Source organism: Hyperolius riggenbachi, chromosome 4 (genome assembly GCF_040937935.1).
Source record: "Hyperolius riggenbachi isolate aHypRig1 chromosome 4, aHypRig1.pri, whole genome shotgun sequence".
Taxonomy (NCBI): Eukaryota; Metazoa; Chordata; class Amphibia; order Anura; family Hyperoliidae; genus Hyperolius; species Hyperolius riggenbachi.
The window spans coordinates 92,257,151-92,282,811 of record NC_090649.1 but is presented as its reverse complement, the minus strand read 5'-3'; the positions used below and the strand labels follow the sequence as shown (position 1 = coordinate 92,282,811).

The 25,661-nt window shown below is 46.5% G+C and overlaps 1 protein-coding gene and 1 long non-coding RNA gene across 3 annotated transcripts in view; both read left to right on the top strand.

Moving 5' to 3' along the window:
* Positions 1-18,470, top strand: part of LOC137570418 (uncharacterized) — a 33,634-nt gene extending 15,164 nt beyond the window's left edge. For both annotated transcript variants that reach the window (XR_011031032.1, XR_011031033.1), the window contains one exon: positions 18,089-18,470. This is a non-coding gene — a long non-coding RNA (uncharacterized lncRNA). The remainder of the gene's footprint in view (positions 1-18,088) is intronic.
* A 4,305-nt stretch (positions 18,471-22,775) lies between these two features.
* On the top strand, positions 22,776-24,882 carry KCNF1 (potassium voltage-gated channel modifier subfamily F member 1). Its single transcript, XM_068279090.1, is given in 3 exon segments — positions 22,776-23,581; positions 23,584-24,732; positions 24,735-24,882. Coding segments are annotated over 3 exon segments (1,446 nt in total). The 5' UTR covers positions 22,776-23,337; the 3' UTR covers positions 24,788-24,882.
* The last annotated feature ends 779 nt before the right edge of the window (positions 24,883-25,661 follow it).

Genomic DNA, 25,661 nt, shown 5'->3' with positions numbered 1-25,661 from the left:
AGAGGAAGGTAGGGAGAGGTCGGGTCGCCCTCCCAGCGGCTGTGGCTCCCCCTCCATCACGGCGCCCCTAGAAACGGGCCTGCACTTTACCCTTCATTACTAGTATCCAAACTGTTCCTGATCAACCTGTTATCAATCGGGTGCAGATCAGACATTTTAGGAAATAATTGTCAGATCTTGTCAGTAAGACAGGAAATTGCATTATGTGTACCCAGCATGGTGTCCTACTATATTATTATACTGTATTGTGCGTGGCTGAGGTAGACCTTTCAGGAATCCCCCCCCCCCCTTAAAAGTCCTGGTTTTGCCCCTGCCCTCCTAGTGTAAAATATGCCCCCTGTGTGTGCATTTATATGTCGCCCACCGCGCGCATGTATACATACTGGTCGTACAAACAACTACGGTAGTCGTGCGGTTTCGTCATGTTGGGCAGTTGGTCGTGCATTAAGATGCACTTATATTTGTACCATAAACATGCTTATGTGCTTTCAGTCCTGTAGGAGAAAAACACTACACAAATATTCTTGTTTTACTCTATTGCATATCAATGGCACATATAATGGAACAATTGCCTTTAATTCAATTACTTTTCCAGAGGCATGATGCAGTTTTTAACCTCCTTGGCGGTAACCCCGTGTGTGACACGGGGTAAGCCGCCGGAGGCAGGGCCGGATTTCTGGCAAGGCCACTTAGGCCATGGCCTAGGGCACTAGAAATATAGGGGCGGCTCATTGAGGGGCAGTAAAGCTGTTCTATGCAGCGATCCCTATCTACAAGGGCAGCTTTAACCTTTGAACTCTCTGTCCTGGACTTGTGTCATTCCAGTAAGACCTGGAAGCTCTATCCTGCAGGTACACATCAGCCTAACTGGGTCCATCATTAACGAAATGGCAAGCATAACATAAAAGTTCTTAAGGAAAACATAACTTATAATCTATATGCACATTACTAAAATGGCTATTGTCTGTGAAACCAATGATGGAAAGTAAGGGAATTCTCATTGGGGCACACAGAGATAACAACCATACAGATGGTATAGTCGGCCTAGGGTGGTAAAAAGTACAAATCCGGCCCTGGCCGGAGGGTGCCGCTCAGGCCCTGCTGGGCCGATTTACATAATTTTTATTTTCAAACACGCAGCTAGCACTTTGCTAGCTGCGTGTTTGGTCTGATCGCCGCCCGCCGCCGATGCGCCGCTACCCTCCGCGATACAGGCCCCCCCCCCCGCATACCCCTTGCGCAGCCTGGCCTGGATTCCCTGTGACATCATGACGTCGATGACGTCACTCCATTCGTCGCCATGGCAACGGGGAAGCCCTCAAGGAAATCCCGTTCAGAACGGGATTTCCTTATGGGCAAGCGGCGCCGGCAGCGATCGGTGGGTACGGAGGGGGGGGATGCCGGAGGGAGGGGGGAAGCATGTAGCTAGTGCTAGGCTAGCTACATGCTAAAAAAAAAAAAATTTGAAAAAAACCCTCCCGCGGCCGCGCAGCCGCGCAGCCGCACTTATCATACCGCCAGGGAGGCACCTACCTAATCTAACCTATACTGGGGGGGGCACCTACCTAATCTAACCTATACTGGGGGGGGGCACCTACCTAATCTAACCTATACTGGGGGGCACCTACATAATCTAACCTTTTCTCAAGATCTTGGGGTGACCACAAAGGTGGAGGCTGATTTGGCAAGGCTTTGGGCAAAATCACTATGGTGGTTTTGCCAAAGGGTGGAAAGGTTGGTAAGCTTTCAGCCACTTAACTGGTTTACGGGCAAGAGGGTGAGCAACTGAGAAGCTGGAGGAGCAGTGAGAGGACAGCCTGTTACTTACAGGTAAGCCTCCAGCACACTCAGATAATCTGCTCACCGGTGTCACCCCTTTTGTTGGTGCGGCATTCATCCCCCCCTTGACGTCACGCCACTGCAGCTCTGCATACTGGGAAGCGCGGCAGGTGGAATCCAAGAAGAAGTTAGGCCCAATCCCTGCATCTTTTGCTCTTACAGCTTTTCCGGGCCACAGACTCCTCGGGCCCCTACGGCAGTACTTGGTGAACTGCCCAGATGGCGCTGTATAAATAAGTAAAAATAATAAAACAGAAAAAACAGTTCACATCATTAACTGTCCCTTAGCGGAGCTCACAATTTATTCTAACACTTGGGCTGAAACACTTGAAGTGTTAACTGCTGTAGTATATGCATGCTAACAGTGGCGTAGCTATGGAGCAGTGGGCCCCGATGCAAGTTTTACATGGGGCCCCCCAAGCACTCTATATATAATAATTTATACGGCGCACCAAAACCTGCCAAGGGCAACTACAGTGTCAGAGGAGCAAGAAAAGGATGGGAAACAGTTTGTTAGTGATTACCACTATTCAAAGTATCTATAGAAGTGATTATTATGAGCACAGGACCAATAGAGAGCTAATACTGCAGTAGAGGGAGGGTCCTTCGGGGCCCCTCTGGCCCAAGGGCCCCGATGCGGTCGCTACCTCTGCAACCCCTATTGCTACGCCCCCTGCATGCTAAAGAATATTAGATGAAACTTAATGTGGCAAACAAAAAGCTTCTGAAATTCTGATCAGTCATAATTCCTCCTCTGATCCTGTTTGAAAGAAAAAAAACGAACTATGCTACATTTGCCAAATGCTGTGTCTGGAGGAGCTGTGATATAATGCATCTGTTCTCTTGTGTTCAAATATGTGTTGGTGGTTCCCTCACAATCTGTGCTTGTTTATTTTTGAAGTTCCTATTGGTGTTTATGTTCTTCAGCCCCCTCCCTCCCACCAGCCTACTGCTTGGAAGCCTGACAATGTTTGTCTAATGACACATTCCTCAGAAGCCAGCCACACTAACCAGCATAAACTAACAGCATTATATTTTTTCGAAAGGGAAGGTACCATTTTACCTCCCAAATTTTTGTGATAAGATAGAAGGACACTTTGAGGCATGCCCCTGCCACACCTCTAACCACACCCCCGCCACACCCCTTGCCATACATATCACAAAGAATTCAGAAGCAAAATATGTAGTTTTATCATTCAAACCCACACTGGTCCTTTCTATCGTCATTACTTTTTGTTTATTTTAACATTTGAAAATAGAGCGTCCAGTGAAAAATGGCGCCGGTTGAATAATGGTGCCCCCTTCTGCCCAATATTTGTTTAAAACGATATTTATTGTTTTAAAAGGTTAAAATAGTGCAGACCCTGTGAACGTAATTTATCGTTTTAAAACCTGCTTTTTTTGTCCTGCCTGAATGATATTTATCGTTTTAAGCCCTGCTTTGCTGCTGTTTGGAAAATGTCTGCCTGCCGACTTTAACGATTAATAGCACTGCCCCCTTAAAAGCTAGAAACACCAAATTTGCAAAAAGACCTTACAGTTTTTGAGAAAATCGATTTTAAAATTCTCCTTCTGACCGTGGGAAAATGAAACGCCCGCCGACTTTAGCGGTTAATAGCAAAGCCCCTTTAGATGCCAGAAACACCAAATTTGTAGGGAATGTTAAGAAGAACAGTGGGAACAAGAGGAAAACAATTTTTACAAAAAGACCTTATACTTTTTGAGAAAATCGATTTTAAAATTTCAAAGAAAAAAAGTATACATTTAAATGCCATATTGACAGTTCTTAGGGAAACCATTCCCGCCGACTTTAGCAGTTAATAGCAAAGGCCCCTTAAATCCTAGTAACACCAAATGTGCAGGATATGTTAAAAAAAATAGTGGGAAACAATACTTAAAACAAAAATCATTTTTTTTAAATTTTGTGTGGGAATTTTAAAAAAATGGCGTGGGGTCCCCCCTCTGGAGGCTTTGTAACCCCTTGTCTCCCATGCAGGCTGGGATAGCCAGAATGCGGAGCCCCGGCCGACTGGGGCTTCGCACCCTGAGCTATACCAGCCCGCATGGTCCATGGTATGGTGGCGCTCTGGCAAAGAGGGGTGGCCAAGCCTTCCCCTCTCCCCCGAGCCCTTGTCCAATCCATGGACAAGCGGCTCTTCCTCACCTCCGGTGCCCCAGGAGGAGGTGGGGGCGACGACTCCCTAGGGGAGTTCATGCTGGCATCTGGGTGTCCCCTTTAAAAAGGGGAACCCAGATGCCTGCCCCCCTCCCAGGAGAATGAGTATAGTGGTACAAATTACCCCTTACCCATTTCCATAAAAGGTTAAATAAAATAAATAGAGAAAAGTCCTTTAATGTTCTTAATTAACCAGAAATACCTGTACCTTTAAGAAAAAATTCCCATGTCAATATCCTCGGGAAAGGTCCCACGCTATAATCTGTTATGTCCCACGATGACAGTATACTCTATCTTGCGATCTTCAGAAAAACGTACCTGTACCTTTAAGAAAAAATTCCCACGCCAATATCCTCAGGAAAGTTCCCGCTATAATCTGTTATGTCCCAAAGAAAAAATTTCCACGCCAATTTTCCCACGGCGACAGTATCCTTTAACTTGCAATCTTCTGTTAAAGTTGATTGAAGATCTCCGCGCGCACCCGCCGCCACAAACGCCGCCCCCGCCGAATTGCTCTCAGCTATAGTATAGCTGAGAGCAAAAAGCATTTATTTTGGCTCCAAGGCTCCCCATTGGTTCCTTAACAGACCAATGGGGATCAGGAGGATATGTGTAAAAATACACCCCAAAACACATTGTACTACTTCTCCTGAGTACAGTGATACCACGTGTGACACTTTTTTGCAGCCTAGGTGCACTAAGGAGCCCAAAGTCCAATGAGTACCTTTAGGATTTCACAGGTCATTTTGAGGCATTTGGTTTCCAGACTACTCCTCACGGTTTAGGGCCCCTAAAATGCCAGGGCAGTTTAGGAACCCCACACGTGACCCCATTTTAGAAAGAAGACACCCCAAGGTATTCCGTTAGGAGTATGATGAGTTCATAAAAGATTTTATTTTTTGTCACAAGTTAGCGGAAATTGATTTTTATTGTTTTTTTTTTCACAAGGTGTCATTTTCCACTAACTTGTGACAAAAAATAAAATCTTCTATGAACTCACCATACACCTAATGGAATACCTTGGGGTGTCTTCTTTCTAAAATGGGGTCACTTGTGGGGTTCCTATACTGCCCTGGCATTTTAGGGGCCCAAAACCGTGAGGAGTAGTCTGGAAACCAAATGCCTCAAAATGACTGCTCAGGGGTACAAGCATCTGCAAATTTTGATGACAGGTGGTCTATGAGGGGCCAAATTTTGTGGCCTCTTAGATGACAGGTTGTATTGGCACTGAAGTGCAGGAAGCGCAGGTTGTTCTCAAATCGTGACCTGGACATGGCAGCAGAGAAAATGGGCATGAGATGTATTGGGTGCGTAGACCAATAAGACCGCAATACATTCTTTTTGACTAGACCCATGTTAAGGAGAAGGCCTCAAAAATGTTATGTTCGGAAACTTGGAGTGGTTTCCACCGAAAAGGCTGGGCATGGTAGTTTCTTGGATTGGCGGTTGCATATTGTGTGGCATAACGGTTGGTCTCAGCCACAATTAAGTGGTAGAGACCAGCAGTGATCAGAAAAAAAAAATTGCGGCGGGGTGGGTGAGGGTTTGGCCGGGGGATCAAAAGCCTGCAGGAGGCAGATTAGGGCCTGATCTGATGGATAGGAGTGCTAGGGGGTGACAGGTGGTGACAGGAGGTGATTGATGGGTGTCTCAGGGGGTGATTAGAGAGGAAAAAAGATGCAATCGATGCACTGGGGAGGTGATCGGAAGGGGGTCTGAGGGTTTGGCCGAGTGATCAGGAGCCCACACAGGGCAAATTAGGGTCTGATCTGATGGGTAGGTGTGCTAGGGGGTGACAGGAGGTGATTGATGTGTGTCTCAGGGTGTGATTAGAGGGGGGAATAAATGCAAGCAATGCACTGGGGAGGTGATCAGGGGGGGGGAGGGGGGGTCTGAGGGTGATCTGAGGGTGTGGGCGGGTAATTGGGTACCCGCAAGGGGCAGATTAGGGTCTGATCTGATGGATAGCAGTGACAGGTGGTGACAGGGGGTGATTGATGGGTGATTAGTGGGTGATAAGAGGGGAGAACAGATGTAAATAATGCACTGGGGAGGTGATAAGGGGGAGGGTCTGTGGGCGATCTGAGGGTGTGGGCGGGTGTTTGGGTGCCCGCAAGGGGCAGATTAGGGTCTGATCTGATGGGTAGCAGTGACAGGTGGTGACAGGGGGTGACGGGGTGATTGATAGGTGGTCAGGGTGTGATTAGAGGGGAGAATAGATGCAAGCAATGCACTGGTGAGGTGATCGGGGGGGGGGGGGGGGTCTGAGGGGGATCTGAGGGTGTGGGCTGGTAATTGGGTGCCCGCAAGGGGCAGATTAGGGTCTGATCTGATGGGTAGCAGTGATAGGTGGTGACAGGGGGTGATTGATGGGTGATCAGTGGGTGATTAGAGGGGAAAACAGATGTAAACAATGCACTTGGGAGGTGATCTGAGGGCGGGTCTGTGGGCAATCTGAGAGTGTGGGCGAGTGATCAGGTGCCCGCAAGGGGCAGGTTAGAGTCTGATCTGATGGGTGGCAGTGACAGGGGGTGATTGATGGGTGATTGACAGGTGATTGACAGGTGATCAGTGGGTGATTACAGGGGAGAATAGATGCATACAGTACATGGGGGGGGGGGGGGGGTACTGGGGAGGATCTGAGGGTGTGAGGGGTGATCAGGAGTTTAGGACCTGATCTAAAATATAGCATTGACAGATAATGACAGGGGGTGATTGATGGGTGATTAAGGGGGGGATTGGGTGCAAACAGTGGTCTGAAGGGGTAATCGGGGAGGGTCTGAGGGGTGCTGTGGACGATCAAGGGGCGGGGGGACAGGATCAGTGTGCTTGTGTGCTTACTAGGGGTGCTGCCTCCTGCCCTGGTGGTCCCTCGATCACTGGGACCACCAGGGCCGGAGGCAGCCTGTATAATACACTTTGCATACATTACAAAGTGTATTATACACTTTGCATGCGGCGATCGAGGGGTTAACAACCCGCCGGCGATTCTAAACAGCCGGCGGGTTGACATCGCGGGTGGGTGGAGCCTAATGCCGGCGGATCCGTGCGCATCCCGGGCTAATTAGTCCCCCAGGTGCCGCCGCCAATTGCCGTTACGCGACCCTGGGGGTGCCACTTTGCCGCCGCCACTTGGCAGTGGGCGGTTGGTAAGTGGTTAAGGCTCAGTTTACAGTGAATGCGCTGCATCAGCCCATCAGTTGCCATTCAAATGTAGCAGTACGTACTGCCATGCCACCAGGTCAGTTGGGTGCTGGTAGACGCCGACAGTGAAAATTTGGGTGGTGTAAAAATACCAATATCTTACTATTGACCTACCCAGCACCCTATTCTGACACTAAACATACTTCCGGATGCCCAACACTAACCCCACCTCCCTCTCACCCCTCCTTGTGTCTAACACTATCCCCCCTCCCCTAGCTTGTGCCTAACACTAATCCACCTCCTGATACCGAAGACTAAATCGAAAGATCTGGCTAGTATCTGTTGTAGTGGGTAGTGGCGCTAAACAGGTAATACTGGTTGTAGTGGAAGTGAGCAGGTAGTACTGGTTGTAGTGGAACGGATCAGGCAGTACTGGTTGTAGTGGAATTGATCAGGTAGTACTGGTTGTAGTGGAACTGATCAGACAATGCTGGTTGTAGTGGAACTGATCAGGTAGTACTGTTTGTAGTGGAACTGATTAGGCAGTACTGGTTATAGTGGAACTGATCAGGCAGTACTGGTTGTAGTGGAACAGATCAGGCAGTACTGGTTGTAGTGGAACTGATCAGGTAGTACTGATTGTAGTGGGACTGATCAGGTGGTACTGGCTGCAGTGGAACTGATCAGGTAGTACTGGTTGAAGTGGAACAACTGATCAGGAAGTACTGGTTGTAGTGGAACTGATCAGATAGTACTTTCTGTAGTGGAGCTGAACAGGCAGTACTAGCTGTAGTGGAATTAATCAGGTAGTACTGGTTGTAGTGGAACTGATTAGGCAGTACTGGTTGTAGTGGAACTGATCAGGCAGTACTGATTGTAGTGGGACTGATCAGGTAGTACTGGTTGAAGTGGAACAACTGATCAGGAAGTACTGGTTGTAGTGGAACTGATCAGACAATACTGGTTGTAGTGGAACTGATCAGGTAGTACTGTTTGTAGTGGAACTGATCAGGCAGTACTGGTTGTAGTGGAACAGATCAGGCAGTACTGGTTGTAGTGGAACTGATCAGGTAGTACTGATTGTAGTGGGACTGATCAGGCAGTACTGGTTGTAGTGGAACGGATCAGGCAGTACTGGTTGCAGTGGAACTGATCAGGTAGTACTGGTTGAAGTGGAACAACTGATCAGGAAGTACTGGTTGTAGTGGAACTGATCAGATAGTACTTTCTGTAGTGGAACTGAACAGGCAGTACTAGCTGTAGTGGAATTAATCAGGTAGTACTGGTTGTAGTGGAACTGATTAGGCAGTACTGGTTGTAGTGGAACTGATCAGGTAGTACTGATTGTAGTGGGACTGATCAGGTGGTACTGGTTGCCATGGAACTGATCAGGTAGTACTGGTTGAAGTGGAACAACTGATCAGGAAGTACTGGTTGTAGTGGAACTGATAAGATAGTACTTTCTGTAGTGGAACTGATCAGGCAGTACTAGCTGTAGTGGAATTAATCAGGTAGTACTGGTTGTAGTGGAACTGATTAGGCAGTACTGGTTGTAGTGGAACTGATCAGGCAGTACTAGCTGTAGTGGAATTAATCAGGTAGTACTGGTTGTAGTGGAACTGATTAGGCAGTACTGATTGTAGTGGAACTGATCAGGCAGTACTAGTTGTAGTGGAACTGATCAGGTAGTACTGGTTGCAGTGGAACTGATCAGGAAGTACTGGTTGTAGTGGAACTGATCAGATAGTACTGTCTGTAGTGGAACTGATCAGGCAGTACTAGCTGTGGTGGAATTAATCATGTAATACTGGTTGTAGTGGAACTGATTAGGCAGTACTGGTTGTAGTGGAACTGATCAGGCAGTACTGGTTGTAGTGGAATTGATCAGGCAGTACTGGTTGTAGTGAAATTGATCAGGTAGTACTGGTTGTGGTGGAACTGATCAGGCAGTACTGGTTGTAGTGGAACTGATCAGGTAGTACTTTTTGTAGTGGAACTGATTAGGCAGTACTGGTTGTAGTGGAACTGATCAGGCAGTACTGGTTGTAGTGGAACTGATCAGGCAGTACTGGCTGTAGTGGAACTGATCAGATAGTACTGTCTGTAGTGGAACTGATGAGGCAGTACTCGCTGTAGTGGAATTAATCAGGTAGTACTGGTTGTAATGTAGTGGAACTGATCAGGTAGTACTGGTTGTAGTGGAACTGATCAGGTAGTACTGGTTGTAGTGAAATTGATCAGGTAATACTGGTTCTAGTGAAATTGATCAGGTAGTACTGGTTGTAGTGGAATTGATCAGGTAGTACTGGTTGTATTGGAATTGATCAGGTAATACTGGTTCTAGTGAAATTGATCAGGTAGTACTGGTTGTAGTGGAATTGATCAGGTAGTACTGGTTTTAGTGGAACTGATCAGGTAGCACTGGATGCAGTGGAACTGATCAGGTAGTACTGGTTGTAATGTAGAAGAACAGATCGGGTAGTACTGGTTCTAATGTAGTGGAAGTAATCAGGTAGTACTGGTTGTAGTGGAACTGTAGCCAATCGCCTATTATCGGGAGCCCAACTCACCACCTCGGTCTATAATGTGGGTGCTGGAGCAGGCGCCCAAATTATCTGCTTCGAGACGTGGTACAAGCGTCATGTAATGGCACCGCATCTGTTGCAATGCAAAACACACTGCTGCAGGCGCACACCCATAGAGTGGATCCATTGCCATTACACTGACAAAGACATGGAATCTGCCCAGGAAAGACCTCACCCACTATGCGATTTTCCCTACGATTTTTCCGATGACCTGCGATTATGTTGAGTGGCGAGCGATTGTTTCTGCGTTTTCACTACATGGGTACAGGGTCAGGCGCGTGATCACGCGAAGAACGTTTAGCGACGCGCAGTGATAACAATCGTCATGGCAGATCTTTAAGGTCCACGACAACTCCACGATAAGTACCGCGATTGCTTGACTTCGTGTGATGTCGTGTGTACCATCGTGTGACGTCGTGTGTACCTGCCAACCAGAAGATGGATTGTGGAATGCTCATCGTCAGGGAGAAGTCGCTGTATTCATCTTCCTCTATCGGGTGGTGAGTATTTAGCTGAACGGATCCACTGTCGAGGTGCATTTACTGTAAAATGGGCCTAAATGGTAGATCCCGGACCTGCCTCTGTTTGTGCAACCACTCTTTGCCTTCAAAGAAATAAAAGTGCTCCCATTCAATATTCTGACACGATGATTAAATAGTTTGGATATTTCAAGGCTAGTTTAATGTTCCAGTCATTAGTTTTCAAGGAGCCTGTCCTCCCATCACCATTAATGATCATTTCATCTGCCTCACTAATGGATTCGCCTTTGTCGAGCTTCAGCTGAAGAGGAATATATCCTGACTGCAGTTCTGCCCAGCTAGATCTACAGATAATAAAAGAGTGCCCATTTCCTTTCAGGTAGGACCATTAAAAAGCACATGTATTGCCTTTGAAAACAGGAGGCCGCCTGCGATTGAAATGCATTAGTCTGCGGGAGGCTTTGACAAGTTCCAAAAAGGAAAACCATGTAGCTGTTTGCTCTTTCGAGTTCCAACAAAACAATGGCATGATAATGGACATTACTTATGATATATCTCGGCATAAGTGTTGTATATGTTTTATGACACTTATTAATGTAACATTGTGTACCTGGTGGTGGAGGAATTAGTGGGTGTAGTTTATTTTAAGGTGCATTGTGGTGATGTAATGGACACATCGTAACATGATATGTCACACAGCAATGCACTTGTGACATTTACAGTGCGGCTGGTGTGGTTTAATGGTGCATAGACAAGTTTAGGGGGGGATTACTGGTGTCCAGAATCCCCCTCAGATTGGGGCCAGTGCTGGGTCTGGTGGCAAGCACAAGTTGAGACACCAGAATGTCTGCAGAAATCCTGCCAATCACAGCCCCATACTGCTGCCTGCTCTATGTGCCACCCTGCCTCTTTCTTTTCCGGGTGCAGTTGACTTTGGATGTAGCAGCAGCATGCGTACAGAGCATGAAGGAGCGCTGGGGAACTGGAGAGAGCATAGAGCCAGGTATGAGCACAGCCTTGTGCCCCTGCTGTGTGCTTGTAAAGAAGGAAATCAGAGCCTTGCAGAAGTCTTCACTTCCCCATTCATTACAGATGTCAGCTGTCCTTATTATTATCTGTATTCAATGGCTTTTGTAACACCAAACTGAATATGCTGCAGAGGCCAGTGGATACAGATAACAATATTTACAACTTCTGTAGTACTAGTAGACAAAGCACCGAGGGAGATCTGGATGGATAATCCTGCTGAACATTTCCTGGTCTTGGGCTGCTCATGTGATAGCCATCTTAAATACAACTTTCTCTGCTGCCATTTGCCAGCTCCCAATCACATGACCCTCATGGGGCTCGGGGACCAAGGGGCCGCCATGCTATCATTTTTGCAGGGGGGCCCTATTAAGTCTAGCTACTCCTCTGAATGACACAATGGATATACAGTATTTACAAAAACGTGGCAGCCTTGGCTTTCCTATATTGATAATACTGGCTTAAGATCCTGTATGTTTTCTGTTTGACATTATTGCCTCTCTAATATTCTGTGTCCCCTAGCCTGATCAGTCTCATTTTCTGTTACTGTACTGCTGGTAATATTTTGTAAGCTATACCTGATGACTTACCCTATTGGAGTAACTAGTTGACTGTTTTAAAAATGACTTTATGGTCTAACAAAACTTTTTGAAACTAAAAGACTAAAATGCACCAAATAGCATATGGAAAAGAATCCCAGACAAGAGCAGAAGCACTTGGGGCGATGCTCGTGCATGAAGAGGAACACGGTCGTGATCAGAAATCCAACACTGGTGGTCCAGAGGACAGCTTGAGATCCCTCTGCAGGAGCCAGAGGCTTCCCTCTTCTTAAAGGGGTTCTTTTGCGAATGAGGAAAAAAATAAAAAGTGGTTTATGCATAAACTATTAAACATCCTTCTAAAATAGTGTAAAAAGTTTTTTTTTTAAATGAATGGTTTCATCAATACAACAAGTATTGTAAACAGGGCCGGATTTAGGCCAAGGCCGCCTAGGCCATGGCCTAGGGCACCACAGGAGCAAGGGCACCAAAGCAGTAGGCTAAACTGGTGCAGCATTTGCAAGCCTGCAAATGCAGCAGTGCAGGGAGATCAGGCGAGCGCATGACCACGGCACTCTGCTGCCAGCCGCCTGTGCAGCGGCCGCCCTGCTCTCTCTGCACGTTGGCGTTGTGGCTGGCAGCTGTGGACTTGGGAAGTATTGCAGAGTTACAAGCGGAGGATGTCGAATAACAGCTGCCAGTCGCTCCAATGTTGATGCTTCCTCTTCCCCTCTGACTTGCTGGTAACATGCTGTTGAGTCACAAGTGAGAGATGCTGGTTGGAGGGACAGATGTACAGCAGCGCCTGATGGAGATGGAGGGGAAGAGGAAGCTTTGGCAATGAAGACGAGTGGAGAGGTGACACTGATCGCTGCTGCATGTTGTGGAGGTGAGCTCGCTACCTATACTGTAAGGTGGGAGTGGGAAAGGGAGGGATTAAGGGAGTCCTCTAGCTACCTTTACTTGAGGTAATGAGATCGGGAAAAGGGGGAGGGGTCATCTGGCTACCTATACTGAAGGGGGGCGGCTGGTGACGGTGCCCTTGGGCGGTAAAGAGTACAGATCCAGCTCTGATTGTAAATAGTGACGGATGACGGCTGGGAGGCTAATCCATTTGTTAGGGGGTGTTTTTTTTTACTTTCTTTTCACAAACATAACTCCTGCCTAAGTAGTTTTCAGTGGTATATCCCACTTCTAGCAGGAATAGCCGTTATAGCCCTAATGGCTGAGCTCCGCTGAGCTGCTGAATATGTGTTTACATTGTTGCTAGGCAACCAGAGGCAGTGCAGAGACTCGTTTGTGAAAAAGAGTCATAAGGTGCTGGGAGAATGAATCAGTCCCATCTACACCATATGATTCTTTGTCAGATTCGATTCAATTTAATTTGATTCATTGATTCGATGTGATTCAATCTGACATGTCCGATTCATAATTCGATTCAATTTGAATCGAATTGAATCGAATCATGAATCGGATATGTCAGATTGAATCAAATCAAATTAAATCAAATCTGACAAAGAATCATATGGCGTAGATGGGACTGATTCATTCTCCCAGCACCTTATGACTCTTTTTCACAAACGAGTCTCTGCACGGCCTCTGGTTTCCTAGCAACAATGTAAACACATATTCAGCAGCTCAGCAGAGCTCAGCCATTAGGGCTATAACAGCGATTCCTGCTAGAAGTGGGTTATACCACTGAAAACTACTTAGGCAAGAGTTATGGTTGTGAACAGAAAGTAAAAAAAAAAACACCCCTAAGGGCCCGTTCACACTTAAAACCGCAGAACGCCGGCGATTACCGCCGGCATTCTGCGGGAGTGATTTTCCCGCGATCAGCGCGGAAAAGTCACTGGACACTGTGGCGGGTTTGGAGCGATCGCGATTAGCGTGCTATGCACGCTAATCACAATCGCAAATCGCGGAACGCTCGTCGCCGGCAAACCGCTGCATGCAGCGCGGTTGCGGTTATCGCTAACCGCAACCGCGGCAGTGAGAACACTGCCACTCGCTACATTGTGCGGTTTGCCGTGAGCGGGAATCGTGCGATTCCCGCTCAGGTGTGAATGGGCCCTAACAAATGGATTAGCCTCCCAGTCCTTCATAGGTCACTATTTACAATACATGTTGTATTGATGAAACCATTCCTTTAAAAAAAAAACGTTTTACACTATTTTAAAAGAATGTTTAATAGTTTATACATAAACCACTTTTTATTTTTTTCCCCATTCACGAAAGAACCCCTTTAAGTATCTGTTTTTTGACCTAAAGTTTAGCTTGGGTACACTGTAAATCCAGGACCCCACAGTTGAGTTCTGCAAGGCAGGAATCCAAAGATAGGAGGGAGGGACAGTCCTTCTTTGGGAACTAAATGCCTCTGTCCCTCTTTCTACCTCATATGTCCTTCTTTCAGGACCAATCTACAGATCTATGTAAATATATGTATTGCTCTACTGAAAAAATGTATTTGATTAACTCTAAACTTTATTCCCATTCTTTAAATTGATATGATTCTTATTTTCAAATGTTATTATGAAGGAAAATGAACCAGGATAGAAAGGACCAGTGTGGTTTGGATTATAAAACAGCACATTTTTTTTTAATGAAATCTTATTATTGCTAGGGGTGTGATTAGGGGGGTGTCTCAGGGGCATGGCTTAAAGGGATACTGTAGGGGAGTCGGGGGAAAATTAGTTGAATTTACCCAGGGCTTCTAATGGCCCCCCGCAGACATCCTGTACCCACGGAGCCACTCACCGATGCTCCGGCCCCGCCTCCGGTTCACTTCTGGAATTTCAGACTTTATAGTCTGAAAACCACTGCGCCTGCGCAGCTGCATCCTCGCTCCAGCTGATGTCACTAGGAGAGTATTGCACAAGCCCAGTATAGTCTTTGGTCTGCGCAGTATGCTCCTGGTGCCATCAGCGGGAGCGAGGACACGGCAATGCAGGCGCAGTGGTTTTCTGACTTTAAAGTCAGAAATTCCAGAAGTGAACTGGAGGCGGGGCCGGAGCATCGGTGAGTGGCTGCGCCAACACAGGATGTCTGCGGGGGGCCATTAGAAGCCCCGGGTAACTTCAACTCATTTTCCCCGACCCCCCTACAGTATCCCTTTAAGTGTCTAGCCCTCTTTCTTATGCCAAAAAGTTTGGAGGTATGGATACATAGCCCTTATTAGTGAAAATGTCTCTTGTGTTTTTTGTTGTTGTTTGTTTTTTTGTGGAGAGAAGCTTGTGTGCTTTAATTATTTACTTAACAGTTATTTTAAGCCAGGATGTATATTTCAAGACTCCATATGTTAAGCTACAATAGTTAACGCAGCTTTCTGCAGATCTCACATTTTCTGTAAACCTCAGTTCGAGTGGAGCCTCTAGGCATAGGCATTACAGGCCTGGAGTGCCATTGGTCCTGGGGGCGCCATGTTGCTGGATTAAGCAACGCCCCCAAATTAAGCCCCACTCCAGACTAAGCCCCGCCTCCATGGGTGTTTTATTACTTGCTTCTGCTGCATATACTTAGCGTAAGTTGCAGGCAGCTGCCACCTCTGTGCCTTGTGCATCCTTCTATCCCCTTTGTGCCTCCTTATGTCCCTTTTGTGCCTCCTTCTGTCTCCTTGTGCCTCCTTCAGTCCCATGTGCCATGTCTGACCCCCGTTTGTCCTTCTGTCTCCCTTTGTGCCTCCTTCTGTCTCCATGTTCCTCCTTCAGTCCCCATGTGCCACCCCTGCCTCCTCCTGTGCCCCTTTGTGCCTCCTTCTGTCACCCTGTGCCTCATTATGTCCCCTTTGCCTTTATTTGTCCCCTTGTGCTACCTCTGCCCCCCTTTTCCTCCTTCAGTTCTACTCTGCCTCCCTCTGTGCCTCCTTCTGTCTCCCTTTGTGCCTCCTTACGTCTCCATGTGCCATGAGCCCCCCCTCGCAAAAATGGAGTGTCCCCAGGTGGTGAACTGGCTTGCAGCGTCCAATAGACGCTGCGCCAGTTCTGACCGCAGCCTGTAAGCTCACTTTTGCATTCAGCGGAGTCTGTGGGTTCCGTCAGGCAGAGCAGGGCTACGGGAAAATTGTGTCCGGAGCCCTGGACTGTCTCCAGTGCAGTGCTTTGCGGGAATTTTGCAGCTGAAGTTGCTGCAAGAAGATCATCAGGAGGGAGGCTGGGAGGGAGTCCTCTGCAGGTGAGTAAATGTTCTTTTTCTTATAGGTGCAGGTAGGTATCAGGGCTATGAGGGGGAACTAATGGGAAGTGGGGGGAAGGAAAGTAGCTCTGCCTATGTGTATTTTCTGGTGAAACGCTGCGCACATTACGTGTATTTTCTGGTGCAACGCTGCTGCATTACGATTATGTGTTTTGGTGAAACATTGTCGCATTCCGATTATTTTCTAGTGAAATGAAATGCTGCCGCAATTATTTCCTGGTGAAACAATTTACTGGCATTATGATTATTTTTATGGAGGGGCGCAATGGGGGGGGGCATCACAGGTTTTCTCGCCTGGAGTGACAAAATGGCTAGAGGCGCCCCTGCTCATTCCACTCCTTCAGCATGATGGGATTAGCCACCCAAATTTCATATTAGTGTGATGATTTAAAGTGTACCGGAACTGTTGTTGTTTTTTTTTTTTATTAAATCATTTTCTGAGTTTTAAGATGTAATTGAAATACCTTACCACTTCCTGTGGCTTTCTCCATCCACCCAGGTGCCGTTTAACAGGGCTTTTATTATTCGAACGGCAGGCAGTTGAATCCTTATCCTGAAAATCACTTTGCACTAGGCATAAACGAGTTCATAAACTGCATATGCCTGGTGCACATGAATGAGCGCATTTCTACTCAACTGCACTGGTTCACAAACCATGCATGTCCAGTAGACCAGTAGTAGTCCAGATAGGCTTCCTCTTCCTGCATGAGTAATTAATTGCACAGACCAGGAACAGTTGTTGCTTATTTTCCACCACTGCACAATCTGAGTGGCTGTTAGGAAGGTCTGACACTCCCAGACTTGACACAGTCTGTATGAGCAGATGTGGATTGACTGGAAAACCGAATTACACATGGTGACCATTTCTAAATAATATGTACCGCCAATGTCAATAATATGTCAAGCCGAACTGATTGCTTATTTTTCAATAAAGTTGGAATTTCACTTCAAAGCTGAATTTTGAACAGACAACTTAAGGTGAACCAGAGCTCCTGCAAGTAAAATGTTTTATACATACCTGGGGCTTCCTTAAGCCCCATAAGCTTGGAACGCTCCCACGTTGCCGACCTCCGCTGTCTGGAGCTCCGGTACCAGGTCCCGTCACTTCTGCCAGTCGTGGCCAGTCGGACGCAAGAGAAGTGCGCTCTTTGCGTATCTCTCCAGCAGCCACTGCTGATCCTCTTTTACTCTGCCGCTGTTCACTGGGACCCTCTTCTTCACCGCCACTCCTCCGTGTGTGAACGTGGTTCCACTGCACAGGCGCAAGTTCAGCCCAGGCCTGCACAGTAGCACAAAGCCCCTTGTGCACAGAAGAAAAAGCTGTGCATGACTGGCTCCATGGTACTGCACACGCGCGGACAGTACTTGCGGCTGCGCAGTTAGACCCTGCCCATACACAGATGAAAGCACAGCCGTGATAACATAATTGACAAACTCTTGTCAAATATGTTCACAGGGTCCCTGTGCTGTATGGGAGGGGTTGAGAAGGATGGGGGAATCCACTGGACTATCCAGAAGCTTCCCACTATTGAGGTAAGTATTCAACTTTTTTTTTCAGTTCAATATATGCAACCCTTTAGTATGCGCCTTATGTCAGCAGAAGGAAGCCTCACAGAAAATTGCCACAATGAGAAGTGCAAATACATCACCAGGCAAAGTGAAAGCCACAGCTGGGGTTTGTGATGGTGAAGGCAATGCAATGCCCCGCTGACAACAAGTATATGACCCTGCAGCAGAGTGCTCCAACGGTTATTTGCCCCTTGGCCAGTGACGTACTTCCTGCTGGACAGGAAGTTCGTCACTGGGATTCTCGAGTTTCCTCGGTGTATTCCTGTCATTCCGTTCATGTACGCCGCACCACCGCCAACATTTTCAAAATGTTTGTGTTTACATTACATTGCATATTGTTAATGTCATAGCTGTATGTTAATCCAAGTTTCATATATTTGCACTTAATAGATATAAGGTGACACCAATGTTTAATAAGGCTAATGTAACACAGATGATTCAGATGAATAGAGTTACCCTTTAAAGTTAGTCTTAGATTCTTTCATTACAGACATGCTCTAGCCAAGACCTGGTACTGTGTGAGTTTTTTTGTCTTCTCAGGAATTTCTAAACTGATATGGCGTGCCTGGCACTGCAACCTCCCATCGGGAGATGTTTCAAGACACACTACATAAAGACCTTGAAAATAACTATGGGAACAGGATGCAGGAGAGATTGTGTGCTGTAGTCCAGACCAGGTGCAAGGCTGTGAGAATTCTCCACCCTCTTAGAGTGAAAGAAGAAGACCCTCGAAGACACACATTATTATTGGACAAGTAAATTACATCATGACCACGTAATTTGGAGTATAAGAACTGGTGCACAGCGGAAGTTGAACCAGAAACCTTAAACTGCCTTGACCCTTTTGCTAGGCTTATCTTGGTTTCCCTCATGTATACATGTGCTATTTTTGAATAAAGCCAAAAGTTGTTTTTTCTTTGCATCTCCTGACTTATTTTTGAAATCTTGGTGTATTGGTAAGTAAGTGACTTCCACAATATACATTACATTGCTGCATAAGTTGGCCTGTAACGCACTGTTGACCTTGTGGCAGCTTGGTAAGTGTAAGTGTATTAGGCCCCTTTGCCTTGCATTGCCATTGCGTTACCCTGTGGTAAAACAGGGAAATGCAATGCAGGTTTCCAACGCAAGTGTAAAAGGGGCCTAAAGGATGGCTTCCTTTGGTAATTTTTCAAATTACATTTTTTTTAGATAATTTTTTCCTTTATAATAGGTTTTGAAAATGCAGTTCAGCCCTGACATGCTTGCTGAATCAGTACCTGCATTTCAATGGGGCAGCTAAAAGCCAGGAAACTATTCAAAAGTGTCTGAAGAATATCACCACATTCCAAACATCATAGCACCACCACCTTCACCACAATACCTGAGAGCCGTTCAGTTATGTTATTGTTGTTCAGCCACCACTCTTTTTCCTACATGCTGAGCTGCTACAGAGCTCAGATTGCAGACAGCTGCAGCTGCCTCTGACTGACTCTCACCATAGCCCACAGCTGGCATTAACTGGAAGCTACCCATGGGGGTTTTCTGTCCTAATGCCATCACTGCCTTTTCAGCAGAAGTGCCCTCAAACCTCAACTGAAAATACATTTATTATGGGATAATTAATTGTATGTGAAGTGTGCAGTACTTATAGTAAATAAAACATTAGTAACATACAACAGAGTCTCGTATTGTTTTTTTTTCAGTTCTGAGCAGTGGCGTAGCTAAGGAGCTGTGGGCCCCGATGCAACTTTTACAATGGGGCCCCCCAAGCACTCTATACATAACAATTGATACGGTGCACCAAAACCTGCGAATGGCAACTACAGTGTCAGAGGAGCAAGAAGGGGATGGGGGACATCTTGTTTATAATTACCACTATTCAAAGTATCTATAGAAGTGATTAGTATGAGCACAGGGCCTATAGAGAGCTAATACTGTAGTTGAGGGAGGGCCCCTCTGGCCCAAGGGCCCCGATGCGGTCGCTACCTCTGCAACCCTATTGCTACGCCCCTGGTTCTGAGTTTTGCACACAGAAAACAGCACCCAGGATAATCTGATGCAAAATCAGTGTAACTGGTTCGGGACCGCGTGTATTTAAAACTACGTCGCACTTGTGGCTGCTTAACCATGATGCAGCGTAGTTTTAATACCACCTGATCCCAAGCATGGGACCCAATAGCGTGTCCACCCTGGCACAGAACTCGCCAGGAGCCCCTTTCATTGGCTCCTGACCTTCTGATCACTGTGAGACAATCACCGGGATCAGGAAGTGTAAAATAAAAAAATAAAAAAAGCCTCATGTCCCATTCATCTGCAATTAGTTAATTCAGCTGCAAAACAAACAGAAGTAATGACCCCTTTTTAGCACAAAAATATAACCAGTGTTTCCTAAGCGATATAAAAGTTTGTTGCCTTCTATTTACTTTTCAGATCATCAGGCTAAATTTGACTTTCTGTTTGACTGTCTCATTTGCATTAGATAATAGCTCTAGATAGGTCCAGGCAACTGAAAAAACAAAAATCCACTTACCTGGAGCTTCCTCCAGCCCCTGGCAGCTGTCCTGTGCCCTCGCCGCAGCTCCGGTGGCTCCCGGTCTCCGCTGCAGATGCCGACCTTGCCCCGGGAGCCACCGGAGCTGAGGCGAGGGCACAGGACAGCTGCCAGGGCTGGGGGAAGCTCCAGGTAAGTGGATTTTTGTTTTAAGTTGCTTGGAAGTATGCTTTAACATTTGCTGTGCAGGAAAACAGAAAGTGATTTCAGGCAATTTCTTAGTAGGACTAGTACTATATGTACCTATGTTTATCTCATCATGTTCACGTCAGGTCAAGTATGCTTTAGATTACTCAGTTGCATGGCGTAACAATAGCCCCTGCGAGGGATGCAGCTGAAGGGGGGCCCAGAAGCCACAGTGGGCTCCATGGGGGGAGAAGTTTATTTATCCGTCCTCAGTAACTGCCAACTAAGGGAATGGAGAGAAAAAAGTTCTGCTCTCTGCACAATTGTTCTAATGACTGAAACTGCTCAGCCACTGATAAGGAATCAGACAACTTTTTGCAGACAAAGATCTGTAGACAGTCCCTATTTAGTGTGCAGCAGGCTCTTGTGTACAGCACCCAATCCTCAACCTCCTATCCCTCCCCAAGTGCTCTGTACTGTAGTGATGCTGGAGAAGTCTGCAGAGCCAGTTCTGTTCCATCAGAAATGGACAGAGTGTGTGTAATAAGCTGCGAATGGGAGTACACTCATCTGTATTCTGTATGCGTTTGCACACAGTGTGCCCGTATGTGTGAAAACAACATGCACATTTTATCACAGAAGCTAATGTAATTTATACAGTAGAGAAAATGCGTGCAGTGCTTCACTGCTGTCAGTTTTTATCCATATGGGGAAAACACATTCAAGCGTGCACTAGCCAATTGAATAACCGTGGTTCTCAGTTTACCTGTGCAGAAAGCATGTGTGTGTGTGGTGGGGCGCTATCCAAAGTTTTGGCAGGGGGGCCCAGTGTTTTTAAGTTACGCCCCTGCCCCCACCTCTTCACCAGCAGAATAATCTATGTCTCTCTCTTTTTATTTCATGATGGTCATTTTTCCCCTCTATCACTCCACACTAGTTGCTTCTCTATCCACTTTAAACCTTTTTTCTGCCATTTTCCACGCTGTCTCTTCCCTCTCCTCTCTCCCTCCCTTAGTTACCCCCTCCACCAGAGCCCTTTCATGCTGTCTCCCTTTTACTTTCTCCTTTTCTTCAGCATCTTCTCTGCCTCCTCACACCAGGTTTCCATCTCCATCAGTTATCCACCTCTCTACTTCTTCCTCCAGCAGACAACCTCCCTTTATCCAGCAAAGTTTTTCCTATTTCTCAATTTCAAATTTAAACTCTCGCTCTTTCTCTTCTCTCCCTCTCTCTCTATCGTTCAGCTCTCTCTCTTTCTCTCTTCATTCAAGCGTTCAGTTCTATCTCTCTCCCTCCCTCCCCTCATCATTCAAGCGTTCAGTTCTCTCTCTCTCTCTCTCTCTCTCTCTCTCTCTATCGTTCAGCTCTCTCTCTCTCTCTCTCTCTCTCTCTCCTTCACTTCACAGCGTTCAGTTCTCTCTCTCTAATCATTCAAGCTTCTCTCTCTCTCTCTCTCTCCCTCGTCATTCAAGCGTTCAGTTCTCTCTCTCTAATCATTCAAGCTTCTCTCTCTCTCCCTCCCTCCCTCCCCTCATCATTCAAGCGTTCAGTTCTCTCTCTCTCTCTCTCTCTCTCTCTCTTCTCTCTCTCTCTCTCTCTCTCTCTCTCTCTCTCTCTCTCTCTCTCTCTCTCTCTCCCTCTCTCTCTCTCTCTCTCTCTCTCTCTCTCTCTCTCTCTCTCTCTCTCTCCTCTCTCTCTCTCTCTCTCTCTCTCTCTCTCTCTCTCTCTCTCTCTCTCTCTCTCTCTCTCTCTCTCTCTCTCTCTCTCTCTCTCTCTCCTCTCTCTCTCTCTCTCTCTCTCTCTCTCTCTCTCTCTCTCCCCCCTCCCCTCCCTCTCTCTCTCTCTCTGTCTCTCTCATCATTCAAGCATATCTTTCTCGCCCCCTGAGCAGAATCCCCCCTTCCTGCAGAGTCATCTCTTGTGGTCCAAACCAAATTCATTTCTGGAGAACTGGTCTTCACTATTTTGCATAACCACAATTGGGGAAGCACTTTGAACCAACTAACATTCAATGCAAAAACAAATTCAAGTTCTTAATATGCATATCACTTGTGTATTAAGTATCAAAAATACACACCTTCCCACTCAAAATTACCCCCCCCCCCAAAAAAAAAAATAGCTTATGCTCATTTCTTGTGGTTCCTCTTTTTATTTCTTCATCTTTCTGACCATTTCAATATACCACTCCACACCAAGATTCTCTCTCTATAATCTTTTCTGCCAATCCAACTCTCTTTTTACCCTCTCCTCTCATACTCCTCCTCTCCCCCTATGGCAACCTGTACCTCGCCATCCTCCCCCTCCCTGCATCCCCTCTCCCTACAGCATGAAAAATACATACTGTATGTAATGTAACTAACAAAAATCTAGTTTCTTAATTGTCTGTTCTCTAATATAGTCACACCCCCTTCCGCTCCTGCCACGTATTTGTACAGCCCACACACCCATTCTCGTATCTCTGCATTTCAGGCTTACAAGTTGCATTGACGGAAACGCCTCGGTCACTTGCTGTCCTTTATTATCCCGGTTGGGGAGCTGCTCCGTCTCAGGCTCTGCAGGAGGGGGAAGCCTTATTAAAGGTCCATGACGTCAGGCTGGGATTCCTGATATGCTCTCAGGCAGCCTCGGAAAAGCCAGCCTAGTAACTTTCCCGTCTGCACAGTGTCAGGTGGAGCTTTCTCATCAAATTCAGTCAGGACTGTCTGCATGAGCCTCGTCCAGAGCAATCACTGGCTGCAGAGCGTTTTATTTTCCTCAATGGACTTTTCTTTCCTCCAGAGAGCACCTTGTTGATCGTTAAACTGCATCTCTCAATGAAATCCTATGAGGCTCATTCATTGCTGGGGATCAGTGCTGGCGAGATGGAATCATCTGAGCGCAGACCCTCTGGGGAGAGAGGAGCACCTAATGAATGAAGATTATTTCTAACGTTCCATTGAATCACCCCAGCGTTTTGTCTGCTTCAGTGCAAGTCTCCCAGCCCCAGGCAATCATCTATGTGGTGTTATTGAGTGTGGGAGAGACTGAGCGATGTGACCGATGTAACTGAAGATTTCTGCTCGCTGGTGGATATCTCAGGAGGACACATTCTGCGAACTTTTGGAGTCACTCACTGATCAGGTAAACCAAAATGATCGGGAGGTCCAGCTTTGAGGAACTAAGTAGGGACGGGTCAGACTGCAGTGATGATGGAGTAGAGATCGTTGTCAACGTTGGGGGCATCAGGCAGATCCTCTATGGGGACATCCTGAACAGGTACCCAGAAACCAGGTTGGCAGAGCTTGTGAACTGCGTGGCTGGGGGTTACGATGCCATCTTCTCGCTGTGCGATGACTACGACCCTGGAAAAAGGGAGTTCTACTTTGATAGAGATCCGATGCTTTCAAGTGTATAACAGAGGTGTATTATTATGGAGAGGTTCATATGAAGAAGGGGATATGCCCTATTTGTTTCCAAAACGAAATGGAATTCTGGAAAGTGGACTTGGGGTTTCTAGATGAGTGCTGCAAGTGCCACCTGAGTGAGAAGAAGGAGGAATTGGAGGAGATAGCGAGGAGGGTGCAGACCATTCTGGATGACCTGGGAGTGGACACCACAGAAAGCCGATGGAAAAGATTCCAGAAATATGTCTGGAAGTTCATGGAGAAACCAGAGTCCTCCTTCCCAGCCCGAGTCACGGCAGTCCTTTCCTTCCTCTTCATCTTGACCTCCTCTGTGGTGATGTGTGTGGGGACCATTCCCGAACTGCAGGTGGAGGATGCTGAGGGCAACCACGTGGAACACCCCACTTTAGACAGCATAGAGACAGCATGCATTGGGTGGTTCACCTTGGAGTATGTCCTCAGACTCATATCCTCCCCAAACAAGTTACACTTTGCCCTTTCTTTCATGAATATCATCGATGCACTGGCCATACTCCCGTTCTATGTGAGCCTCATCCTCACCCATCTAGGGGCAAGTTTGATGGAACTAACTACCGTCCAGCAGGCTGTCCAAGCCCTCAGGATCATGAGGATTGCCAGAATCTTCAAGCTTGCTCGTCACTCCTCTGGGCTGCAGACCTTGACCTATGCCCTCAAGAGCAGTTTCAAGGAGTTGGGTCTCCTGTTGATGTACCTTGCAGTTGGGATATTCGTCTTCTCAGCTTTGGGGTACACTATGGAACAAAGCCACCCAGATACTTTGTTTAAAAGCATCCCTCAGTCCTTCTGGTGGGCTATCATTACAATGACCACGGTAGGCTATGGTGATATCTACCCAAAGACCACTCTGGGCAAACTCAACGCTGCCACAAGTTTTCTCTGTGGGGTTATCGCCATTGCCCTTCCAATTCATCCCATCATCAACAACTTTGTAAAGTATTATAACAAGCAGAGGGTCTTGGAGACCGCCACGAAGCACGAACTGGAATTAATGGAACTCCATTCTTGCGGTCAAGATCTCAGAGGGTTCAGACGTGACACTGGAGGTTCTGAAGATATGTTCATCTGGAACCACCTCAAAACCTCTCATAGTGACACGTTTATTCAGCTTTATCAAAGGAGAACCACCACAGAACAAGACTGCAAAGCTGCAAGTGAAGAAATCCAAATTGTTTGGGCTCCTACATGCTGCAGCCTCCACCTACCTAGTAGCACAGTAGAAGGCAGTAGCTCCAGAAGACAGCTACACTATAAAGTATTTATCATGTATGTTGCTATGATACTGAACACACACAAAGGTTCTGGGGGGTAAATTTGACTTTTGATCATTTCCATAGGTGCCAGTCACGTGGTATGTACAAAATCTCTATGTAACATGAGCCTCAAAAATCTTTCATACAATAGTGTTTATTGTGCCATATCCATTTATATTTCGTATTTATTACAATGTAATAAATGAGAACAATGCACTGTACCTTTTTCCTTGTTTAAAAAAAATAAACCAAATGTATGTATGGAATGTCAGAGGCCACTTTGGAATCAATGCCTTCTTCAAGGCTGGGCTCTACAGAACTAAAGCCACATGTAGTTAGAGCTATTGACATTTTCATGCTGGAAGGAAAAGCAACCATGAAAGGTGATTTGTTTTGAAAGCAATATATTACTGTACAGATCGGTTATTGAATAAAACAGCAGTATGCCCAGAGATGCTTTTTTTTTTATTATGAAGAACATGGAATTGACAAGCGTGGCTCAGACCTGATGTTTACTTAAAATTCAGCCAACAGGTAGCATATACAGTACCTGCCCCGATCATTGGAATACTGATAATACAAAGAGAAAAATTCCACGTAAATGTGCCCATACACGGTACAATTATGTAGTTAAGGGGCCCATGCACTGGTCGTTTTCAGTAATCGATCGATTCTAACTGTCAATTGCAATTGATGCATGATCGAATGGCTGATCAATCGATTTGCGTCCGATTTCAATTGATTTTGATCTATCTGACAGGATGGAAAATCTAAGTTGA